General features: G+C 33.1%; 2 protein-coding genes across 18 annotated transcripts in view; one reads left to right on the plus strand and one right to left on the minus strand.

Annotated features, from left to right (window-relative positions):
- Window positions 1–4,628, minus strand: part of LOC110821025 (S-adenosyl-L-methionine-dependent methyltransferases superfamily protein) — a 45,724-nt gene extending 41,096 nt beyond the window's left edge. For 6 of the 15 annotated variants that reach the window (XR_015819456.1, XR_015819457.1, XR_015819455.1 and 3 more), the window contains exons 1-4: window positions 3,120–4,026; window positions 2,865–2,960; window positions 2,470–2,553; window positions 6–80 (exon numbers count right to left, since the gene is read on the minus strand). Coding sequence is in view for 9 of the 15 variants with exons in the window: in XM_088220859.1 (XP_088076985.1) it covers window positions 6–80; window positions 2,470–2,553; window positions 2,865–2,960; window positions 3,120–3,248 (384 nt within the window). In the remaining 6 variants the exon portion in view is untranslated. The other 9 variants (XR_015819458.1, XM_088220858.1, XM_088220857.1 and 6 more) reach the window with 6 other exon arrangements.
- A 2,202-nt stretch (window positions 4,629–6,830) lies between these two features.
- Window positions 6,831–9,174, plus strand: LOC110820999 (uncharacterized). Of its 3 annotated transcripts, none has more exons than XM_022050649.2 (2): window positions 6,831–8,312; window positions 8,586–9,174. In XM_022050649.2, exon 1 carries the CDS (start codon window positions 7,037–7,039, stop codon window positions 8,285–8,287), a length of 1,251 nt encoding a protein of 416 aa, XP_021906341.1. In that variant the 5' UTR covers window positions 6,831–7,036; the 3' UTR covers window positions 8,288–8,312; window positions 8,586–9,174. The 3 variants fall into 3 exon arrangements, with proteins under 3 accessions (XP_021906341.1, XP_021906340.1, XP_021906342.1); XM_022050648.2 differs by having other exon boundaries at window positions 8,601–9,174; XM_022050650.2 differs by having other exon boundaries at window positions 8,639–9,174.
- Window positions 9,175–11,309: the final 2,135 nt, after the last annotated feature.

Genomic DNA, 11,309 nt, shown 5'->3' on the forward strand with positions numbered 1-11,309 from the left:
CTTACTTCATGCTTTTTCTTCAAACTCATGCCTTGGGCAAGAACAGTATTAGGCGATGTCATGCGCAAATTTGGTAACACCTGCAATATGTCCGAATGTATCTTTATGCTTACTTTTCCTTTTTCCCCTCAATGACAGATAAATAAATAGAGAAATAAATAACAAAGTTTGAGTTAGTAAGCACCAAATTGAAATTTTTACTGCAGGTTAAACACTAGAGAAATGAAATCTGACGAAAAGATACAGAGGGAAATATAAAAAAAGGTGTGAGAACAGCAAGCTGAATAAGAAAACATCAATGAGGACGGGAATAAAAAGTTTCTTTTTGCATAGTTATTAAATTGTTTTTGTTGGATTTTTGCTGCTCGAGTTGTTTTTATTCTTAATTCTGCTTCATTGCATACCAAGAGAAACTAACCAAGAGAAAGTGGGGGTAGCAGAAAGCAGAGGAGAAGAGAGAGAAAGAAAGAGTCGACAGACAAAGCTCATAAGAAGAAGATACTGTAAAATATGACACAAACAGAGGTAACATGTACATCTGCAAGTGAAGACCCATTTACTGGGCTGGCATGCTGCCAGGAGCAATGAGAAGCACAAAAGCAGAGGCAGGAAATGCAAAAATAGAGACTGAATCAACTTCAGCCCCCAGTTTGTTTCTCTTCAGGACTCTATCTTAGTTGGATGTTGTGACAGAATCCATAACTAGAATCCTCCCAAAAGCAATAAGAACAAAATGAGAAAAACCACAAAGCCCAATTGAGAGGATAGTTGGCAAATCTATATGCAAAATAGACAGAGAACAATCTAACAAATATGCATCTGTCTTCGCCCAATGAGATGCCAAAGAAGACAACCCCACACCAGAATAACAGGAAAGGGGAGAAATGATCCTTAGAAATATTGTCATTCCTCTCCAACTAAATCACCCATAAACCAGCAAATATAGTCTGCATCTTAGTGTCTTCGCCTCCTTCCTACTACCAATACCACAAAAAGCAAAAGAAATAACCCTGCAAGATTTGGAGAAACCCAAGAAAAACAGTAGTAGTATCAAATAATCAGGTCAAAAGTCTCCATGCCAAATCACAATGCAAAAATAGGTGACAATGAAATTTTGCAGCTCCAAAGCACATCACAAGAGCCCCAACAAAGGTAGCACGATCAGTTCTAAGAAATTTAGCAGCTTCGGAGAACATCACACAAACCAAGCTGCACAACTGGTCCTACAAGCTTGAAGCAAATCATTAGTACTAAATCTATTTAAAACTGCTCCATTAAAAAAAGCTTTCAAAACTGCATATTCACAAATCTAAACTTTTTTTTTTTTTAAATAAAAAGCACAAAACCTAAACTTTAAATGGACCTTCTAGAAAGCTTAGAGAAAACATTGTTACCCATCAGTTTGCTTAGCGAGAATGGGAAGAAAATATACATAAAGGTCTTTCTAGATGCTCTCAAGTTCTCACAATAGAGATTCTCAATGCCTAGGTACCCGTCAACCTTAGACATGTATCCCCTTTAACCAAACCATCCCTTATACAACCTCTAGAACCAAACCAAAAAAAAAAAAAATTTCCTCCTAACCCTCTCAATACTCTCAAAATAAGGAACCCAGAACAAAGAGAGAAAATAAAGCACAGTGATAAAAGTCAAGTCTGGATCAAATTAACCTTACCACCAAGAGAAATGAGGGCACCTTTCTAACATTCAAGACATCTAGAGATCTTTTTTCTTTGAAGAAAATAGCTAATATATTCAAAGATGAGGCATTTAGAGATAAAACACTCATATCAAAATGGAAAATTGCATATCAAAATGGCTGTCTCACCACTTCACATTTTGAATTCCTGTATTTTCTCTCGTTGTCTCCCGTTGTTCTGTTTTTTCTTTCTTAATATCTGCCCCTTTCCCCATTTCTCCCTTTTGCTGCATCAGCTCACTAATGAAATTGACAGGCCATGCAGTAACTTTAGAATTCCAAAAAGGCTCGAACAAGGATCAACTTTTTCCTTCTATTTGTTAAAAGAACGGAATACCTTCTCAAAGAATAGATTAGTAGAGAGATCACTCTAAATTTTCTTTTTTAGTACCTACCAAGGTTTTGTCTTTTGCTAGAATTGTCATTTCCTATTACTCTTCAGTTGATTCTTCAAAATAAGCACACAGGCAGCTTCCAACAGAGGTAAATACGCAATGGATAATGTTATACGTCATAAAAAGAATCACCAACTGAATTTGTCAGATAAAAACACTCAGCATCCGCATTAGCATCGCCTCCAAAAAAAAGAAGCATGCAGTGTTGCACACTAGAGGTGTTTGGGGATGTATGTGTGGTTTCAAAGAGAAAGCCAATACTTAACCAAAAAGCCAATAATAATAAAACTAATAAAACAATAATACCTCTAACCATATATAATTTCTTTTATAGAAAAGTCTAAACATGCATAGAAGAGTGGAGATATATCATACCTTCTGCAAGTCTGACTGCTCTCTAGGAAACACAAGAGACCTCATAGTATAAATAAATCCCTTAAGCGAATCAGGCCAGTAATCCTACCATCAAGCAGTAAGATGCAATAACTAAACCGAGCGAGAGTTAATTGCAAGATTAAATAATGTCAATTTATTAGAACAGATATAGAAGTTGAACACCATTCACAACAGAAATATGAATTGTTCATTAGGGAATTGCATAACGAGAAGCCAAGTAGATGAGCAAATAGCAAGAAGATGAAAACCAGAATTTTGTATAATTTCCTTTTTGCGTACATCTACTTTCTCTATCAAATAAATAATTCTTTGACATCCCCATATAATTACTTATTTCTGCACAAATGCAAAGAAATGAAGAAAACAAAAGGAACCTGGACCACCCCAGATGGAATCAGGAGAAGATTTTCCACAGGCTCCATACGTAGGCAATCCATCCACTCACCATCAACCACCTCCCATAATCTATCCTGAGAGGATCATCATACCACACACCATAAAAAGAACGCATCATCAGTTTGGTTTCCATCACTTTGCAGTAAACAAAAAGAAAATTCCCCAATTCCTTGATATGTGCCAAAACAACTCATCAGAGGTCTTGAATTGAGGGCAAATGGATAGAGACAAACCTTGAAGAAATTGACGACTTGAGCGTTTATCAAGAAAGAGTAGGGTTTAACGAAATCCACTATCGCATTAATCCATTCTAGGGTCTGAGCCCTGGTCTCGCATGAGTACTTACAGTGTCCACTCTCCATTCCGAAAAAACAGTCTACTCCAAAGAATCTCAACTTCGCTTACTCAAATCGCGATTCTCTCTGGTACGTTTATCATATCAATTGAATTTCCACATTTGAATAAGCAAGATAGCTGCTTTAACATGTTGTGCTTGGCAAAACTTAAAACAAGAAAAATTATTTCATACTAATAGTTCAATGAGGACAAATTAAAAAATACATATATATGGGTTAAATAGTAAAATAAAACATTTACTATTGGTATTTTTCTGTTTAAGTTCTATTTTTTTTTTAATTTTGTATAGCTTTTTATATTTTTAAAATATTTTTAAACAAACATTCAAAATTAACGGTATTTAACTCATTATTATTCAGTATTATATGTTTAAATATCGATTAATAACATATCGATTAATGTAAAAAAATTTATATTATCTTCTAAAATTATCGTAATTTTTTTTAATTTGTTAATAACAAATGACTTTTATACGACATGAGGAGAGACAAAATGTGAGGAGCATAGAGATATTTTACCAGAGAGAGAGAGAGAGAGAATGAACATGACCATTGCAAACGAAAGCTTGAGGACATGTTGCATTAGACATTGCTTGAGGAGAGAGAAGCTTAACGAGAGAGAGAGCCCATGGAACCTTCATGATGCACATTGAAATTTGTCGTAAAGTTGAAGAAACTCGAGAAGAGAGAGACACATGTTTTGATTTATTTTGAGGAAATAGAGACTTGTTCAAAAGTTGAAAAAGCTTAAGGAGAAAGATACACATACTTTGATTTGTCTGAAACTAGATAATACACGAGCAATAAATATTACCTAAAAGTTTAAAAAATACAACTCTAATAATTTATCTGATAAGATATAATAATATATGAAATGATTTTTTGGAAAGAGTTGAACTATGGAGGCATCGAAAATTGTTAAGTACGTAAATTTTTATCTTTTTTCAAATTTTTTTATATTTGATTCTGCTTTATTATAAATGAAAATGTTATTAAACATTGTTATTTATTACTTTTATAATGATAATATCTTACTATAATTTTTTATTTGACAAATAGTATAATTGAATGCTATAAATAAAATGTTTCTATATAAAGAATATAACATTATGTAAAAAGATATTACGTGTTGGAATAGACTGATATATATTATGCATCATACCTTTTACATGATGATTATTTGGATTATTTGTTGTTTACGCAATTAATCATTTAAGATTTCATTTGGGTTGGGATAATGACAAACATATTTTCTGCTAATTTTAATCTTCATCTTTATGATCATCTTCCTTCTTAACATTATGTTTCTTGTAACTCTATTCTTTACTTTTTATTTGGTGGCGACAAGGTAGCTTTAACTACCTTGTTAATGAGATGTGAATAAAGTAATTAACTTGTACATATATAATGTTTGTGTATGTGTAGGTTTAACACGTATCAACATATGTATATTAACATATGAGCCCCGTATCTATATATGTAAATCAAAAGTTTATAATCAAGGTAGTTAATCAAGTTAATATTTCTTATATGCAAATTAATTGATAATAAGTCATCAAGCCCTTAGATTGAAAACAAAAATATTTATATATTAACTATATACCTTTTTATATAGAAGTGTTTGTAATAGCTTTTCGTTATGAACAATTAAGTCAAAAATATAAATGCAAGTTAATGATAATATTATCTAAAACCATGTATGAAACTCAAGAATCCTATGTTATTTTGACAAATAATTAGATTATTACAATGCAAATTTATATCTCATGATTTCATTATTAAGTTCTTAAGATCATTTCTAAATTTGATTAAGATTAATTAATTTAAAATTTGTTCTCAATTATAATGAAAGTCGGTTAAATCAATTGAACCTTTTTGTACAATTTAGCTAGTATTTTAATATTTTAGACTCTTATAAATGATTAACCACTAACCATAAGATAGATAATTGTTATTCACAATGCACTAGGTAGTACTTTAAGAATAAATAAAATAACTCTTCACTTTTTTTTTTTTTTTCTTAAATGTATCGTTTTAAAAAAAATACTATATTATAACCCATATTACTATCATTATCATTATCATTATCATCTATATTGTCGCTTATACTACATCTATAATTTTTATTATTACTATCATCATTAATTATTACTGTTGTCATCAAGATTAATATATCGTCACTATTATTATTATTATTATTATTATTGACTCATCACCACCAGTCTCTTATCACTATTATCATCAACAGACTACTGTCATTTTTATTATTATTGTTATTACTATTACCAACATTGTTAGCTACCAATTATTACAACCTCAAACTAGTAGAAAAATTAATTTCAACATCTAAATTTAGTAAACTAATATATTTACTATCTAGGACAATAATAAGTGTATAAAACTTAACACTATAATACTATAACAAATCTATAACATTATAATATTATAATTATATATATCATTAACAAAACATGTCATATCATACAATTTAGGGATTCACAAAAAAATTCTCTAAAAGCAAAATTTAATTTTAAATTTGTGGAAAGTGTACGATCACTTATTTTTCAATTTAAAAAAAAAAAGAGTAATTTAATTTTTAAAATTTTAAATTTGTTTATTATTTATACTTATACTCCTACACAAATAACACAATCTAAAAACGTCAATGAAACACAAATTCACTAAATTTTTTATAAAATTAATTTGTAATAAAAATAAAAACAAAATTCACTAGAATTTTTATAAAATTAACAATCAAAAAGTCGTAAGAATAATATAAAATAATATTAAAATTTTGATTGTAATTTGACATGATCGAACCTTGATGATATGTATAATCAATCTCGCCCGTCCAAAGTCCATTTCCAACTTGTCAACAGAAGTGACAATCGAGGCTTACAAAATCGAAAACTTGTGTTGGCAACTTGATAATGTGATTTGACGATTAATTTATTTTCATATAATAAAATAATTTTTATTATGAAATATTTAATTTAAATAACGTCTATTTGTTCTCAAGCTTACCGCTACTAAACAACTTTTAAAATTTATATATTTTTTAATTTAAATTATATAATGCTCTCATGGGCAACGGCATAAGGAAGGATAACAACTTATTTCCATTTATATTAAAGGCTAAATTTCAATTGTCAAATTTTCTTTATATTACTTTGTACTAACATATATTAATTTTATATTTATTATTAAATATACACATGTATTACAATTCAGTACTATCAACTATATAAATTATAAAAAAAATATTCGATATGATTTGAATTTATAATTTTTTTATATAAAAATTATCATATTAATTGTAAAAGTAAATTTTTTTTTAGTTTTGATTTAAAAAAATTGTTAAATTAAATTTATTATGTTATAGTAAAATTAATTATATTTTAATTCATGCAAATTTGTTGATGATAATAAGACTCTAGTATTATAATTATAATTATACTAATTATTATTATTATATAAAAAGCAAAAATAGAAAAGAAAAAAGAAAAAATAAAAAAAGAGTTTAGGAATACGCAGTCACATGGACCTACCATCAGTGCAATTATGTGTCCGCTATATATTAGACGCTTTCTTTACGGTTGCTGTGTTACTTCACGCACTTCGCTCAGAACTCACATTTCCAAACCCTAACAAACCGCCAAAACCTCTCTCTCTCTCTCTCTCTCTCTCTCTCTCTCTCTCTGCAGATCTCGCGCACCGGAGCATTTTCCAGAGGTGTGATTCCGGCTAAGCATCATTCCGTTTGACTTCTTCCGGAGTTTGCATGGTCACGGGATATGGCATCAGCTTGTGTAAACAACATTGGAATGTCGCCGGAGAATTTTTCGCCTGCGACGTATCCGTCGTATGGTTGGCTGAGTCCTAGAATATCCTTCAGTCGAGAAGAAGAGTCTTCCTCCTGCACCATTACGTCAGGAAACGGAATTAAACCGATGCCTCAGCCGTCTAAGCCGGATCATCCGGTGTCGGATCAGTTGGAGATTCAAGATCCTGGTGATTTTGAGTTCAGGTTGGATGATCCGGTTGCAATGCTCCCCGCCGACGAGCTATTTTCCGACGGTAAGCTCGTGCCGCTGCAGTTATCTACTATGAAGCAGCCGGTGACTGTGTTGACGGAGGTGAGATCACCTGATGCTGTAAAAGCTTGCAGGAGAACGGAGATGGAAATCTCGACGACGGATCCTTATTTGTTCTCTCCAAAAGCTCCTAGGTGCTCCAGCAGGTGGAGGGAGCTGCTGGGGCTCAAGAAGTTCTCTCAAAGCGTTTCGGTTAAAACGGAGCCCCAAAAAACGACGTCGTCTTCGTCGTCAGGTGTAAACCCCAAGTCTTTGAAGTATTTTCTGCATAGAAGCTCTAAATCGTCTACCTCATCGTCGGCTTCCTCTCTGGAAACTTCTCTGAGTCTGCCGCTGCTGAAGGACTCGGACTGTGAGTCACTCTCTATTTCTTCCTCGCGTCTATCGCTCTCTTCTTCGTCTTCAGGTCACGAACACGACGATCTTCCCAGACTGTCTCTTGATTCGGAGAAACCAGGCGTTAACGCGAACATGAGTCCGAATCCTTTCGCGCCAAGCCGAAGCCTAAACCCAAACCCTCCGAGGATGAGAATGGTGAAGCCAAGGGCAGGGGTTGGGTCGTCGGAGAACGGTCAGACGGCTACAGGAAGGATGGGGAGAAGTCCGATGAGGAGGTCGGCGGGGGAGGCAGGTGGGGTAGGGAGCAGGGGAGCGTCGGTGGACAGTCCAAGAATGAACTCGTCGGGGAAGATAGTGTTTCAGAGCTTGGAGCGAAGTTCAAGCAGCCCAAGTAGCTTCAATGGTGGACCGAGGTTGAAGCACAGAGGCATGGAAAGATCCTACTCCGCCAATGTGAGAGTGACGCCGGTTCTGAACGTTCCGGTATGTTCTCTAAGGGGATCTTCCAAGTCGGTTTCGGTGTTTGGGTTTGGTCAGTTGTTCTCTTCTCCTCAGAAGACCACTGTGGGAGGCCACAGAGGGCAACAGAGCAACAGTGGCAAGAACCGTTGAGGATGGAGAATCATTCATAGACATGGTAACACGTAACATCTTTTGACGTTTTGATTTGTGTTAGTTATGAAATTGGTTTTGACATTTTCTTGTTCTAAATTTTTAGAAGGAAGCAAATACCACGTGACACCTGTTGTTCATGCTTAAGCTGCTTTTATGTTATCTTTAATAGAAGTTTTTTAGATTGTAGATGTAAATATTCATGATTTCTTTTTCTGCTTCTTCTTCTTCTTCTTCCTTCTTGTTTGTTCTGACGGTGGTTCTGGTAGGCTAATTTTGAATTTTGAAATCTGATTAGCGTTAGGGTTGTTAGGTGAAAGATATGGAATCTCTGGTTTTTCGGTGTTGTAGGAGGGAGAGGAGAATGGCGTATTGTGAGGGGAGTGAGCTGCACGCGGGTTGAGGGGAGCGTGAGGGAGGTAAGTGTCAATGATATGTTCCCATGTTGAAGCTTATCTAATCTGTCTCTTTCAATGAAAATTTTATTAATAATTTATATGCTGCGAGATTTGTTGTTTACTGCGGAGTTTGGGAAATGATGCCATGATTCAAAAACACAGGCCACTGCCTTCCCCACCCCGCTCTCTGCTCATCATCAATATATTATATTTTTTCTTTTGCACGTCACTCATCTCCTCATTAATTAACTTTTAGCCTCTTCTTTCTCTTTGTTAATTTTCCTTTTTTTCCCCTAAATAAATAAATATTAAACTTTTATTTGAAACAGGGGCGTTTTTTTTTTGTTCCTGTATAATACAACATCATTCATGTGTGTACTTGTTGGGCCCTTAAATGAGGTTTGATATGCTAAAAATTTCAGTAGTTGGACCACATGTAGGTCACTATCCATGCATGTTTACTTCATCTTTTGTCTCTTAATTGTTGCATTATTTTTCTCTTATACCCCTACTTGTCTCCTTATTTTGCTTTCTGATTCTCATACTTTATTATGCATCATCGATATGCCTGCTTTGACCATAAATTCTTTTTCAAACCCACTTTTTTTCTTTTTATAAATACGACTATAGATCAAGACTCGGAACTTCACAACTCTCCGCCTAAAACTTCATGCTGTTTGAGATAAATGTGTTGAAGTATTGGTAGGGAATTTAGAAAAAATATGAAACAAAAGGAAATTAAAGAAGGAAAAAAAAGAATCCTGGAAAGTGTTGTTACATGACTTGACCTCGTGGTCAGATGTGTTACCAAATTCATAAAAATAAACTATCATCTTTCAGTGAAATAATAAATTTTTTAACCCAAAACAGAAATACGATCCAAGACCCAAGTCAGGCATTATTTGAGAAACAGAGTTGGGGGGGGGGGAAGTGGGTGTAAAAATATTGGTGAGATGTAAGATTTTGTCGTTGAGGATAAGTAGGAACCAAGGAAGTATATAATAAAGAAAAAGAAAGGTGTTGCTCTCCATTTGATTTGACATTAGGTCAGTTGTAGCATTCAGCAGCTTATAGCCTAGAATCTTTTCTTTTTTTCTCTTCTAATATTTGTATATAGAAACAACAACTCAATTACCCAGATCGACTGCAGTGTTTTATTGGATTATTAGGGACCAGGCCAGTCCTCTCCACTCATATCATTTATGTCTTCTTAAATGAATAATAATGGTTTGTTTGACCAGGGTCTTCCCTAGATAACCAGTGGGTCCAATATTTTTTTTACCCGTATTACATTTCTTTATGGATCTTTTTTTTTATTTATTTTATTTTTTTACACTCCAGTGGCCATATTTTCTTCTAGGAGATATAGGTTTATACATGAAGATGATATGCTGTTCAGATTGTTCACATAGATATTCATACTTTTTCATTTTCTTTTGATGTTATTAGTATTGTAAGGAATATCAAAATGTATAAATTTTTTTAAAAAAATTGTAAAATATTATTTAAAAAGTTAAATATCAATATGAAAAAACTGACCTAAAAAGAAGTCAATACTTAGAGAAATATATACATATATATATATATGTATTAGAAGTGTCGAAAGCGAATCAAAAGAGGGGGGTATTTAAGTTTGTGGTGATGCCAGGGTATTCATTGATTGAATAATAGAAAAAATAATAATAATAATTAATGTGGGGGGGAACCCTGCAAAGGCTGGGGAAGGGGTGGGCATCAATGAATGAAAGAACGTGCTCTTTGGCAGTTGCCCCTTCCGATCAGATTCCCTAATCCCCCAATCTCTCCTCTCTTCTCTCTCTCTTCCCTCGCATGCTCATCTCCTATTATTTTCTCTTCTTTTTTCTTCCCCCTTTTCCTCTTTGAGGAAATTTCTAACGGTCTTCTGACTACTTTTCTTTTTTGACATTTCAAGTTTTTAATTTTATTTCTTTTCAGAATTCTATAGATTCCATTTAAAAAGAAAAAAACAAAAAAAAAAATAAATTTCACCATGGACTCTTAGGTTTTCAGCGTTGCTAGTTTCTCTTAGATATATGTAAGTTAAAAATCGTACTGTAAATAATTAAATATTTATTTTAAGATGAACGAACATAAACACATGTCAATATCATGAGGGCTTAATTAACTGATATTATTTTTAAGGTAAAACGCACGTGTTACACATTCTAACCTAATCTAATATATTTCACTCTCGTTAAAAAAAAAGTAGTTTATACTGATGTCTAAACTTTTGCTTTGTGTATGGAGTATTATTGTATAAACGATACTGTGAAACACATATATTGTATAAAAATGAATATACGATACGACAAGCAGCGAAAGAAAAGAGCCAACAACTTACAAATGATATTAGAGTTAAGAATACCCACATACAGAAAATCCTACTACTATCTTGATACTGAACTTGATGCCACATTGAAAATATCTAATGGATTAGAATATTCGTTTCTTCATAATGTGGACAAAACCAGTTTGGTTAAGAAAGATAATTAAGTAATGCGTTAGATATTATTTTGGTAAAATTATTAATTAATAAATCATTTGCTCTAATTAAAGTTGGAATGAAGTCATTGGAATCCCTGTAATTAAATTTCTACTTATTG

This window comes from Carica papaya, chromosome 5, assembly GCF_054855325.1.
Source record: "Carica papaya isolate Zhongbai chromosome 5, ASM5485532v1, whole genome shotgun sequence".
In the NCBI taxonomy this organism is placed as follows: domain Eukaryota; kingdom Viridiplantae; phylum Streptophyta; class Magnoliopsida; order Brassicales; family Caricaceae; genus Carica; species Carica papaya.

Coding starts and splice junctions, on each gene's coding strand:
- LOC110820999 (XM_022050649.2), top strand. CDS start 7,037: ATGGCATCAGCTTGTGTAAACAACATTGGAATGTCGCCGGAGAATTTT.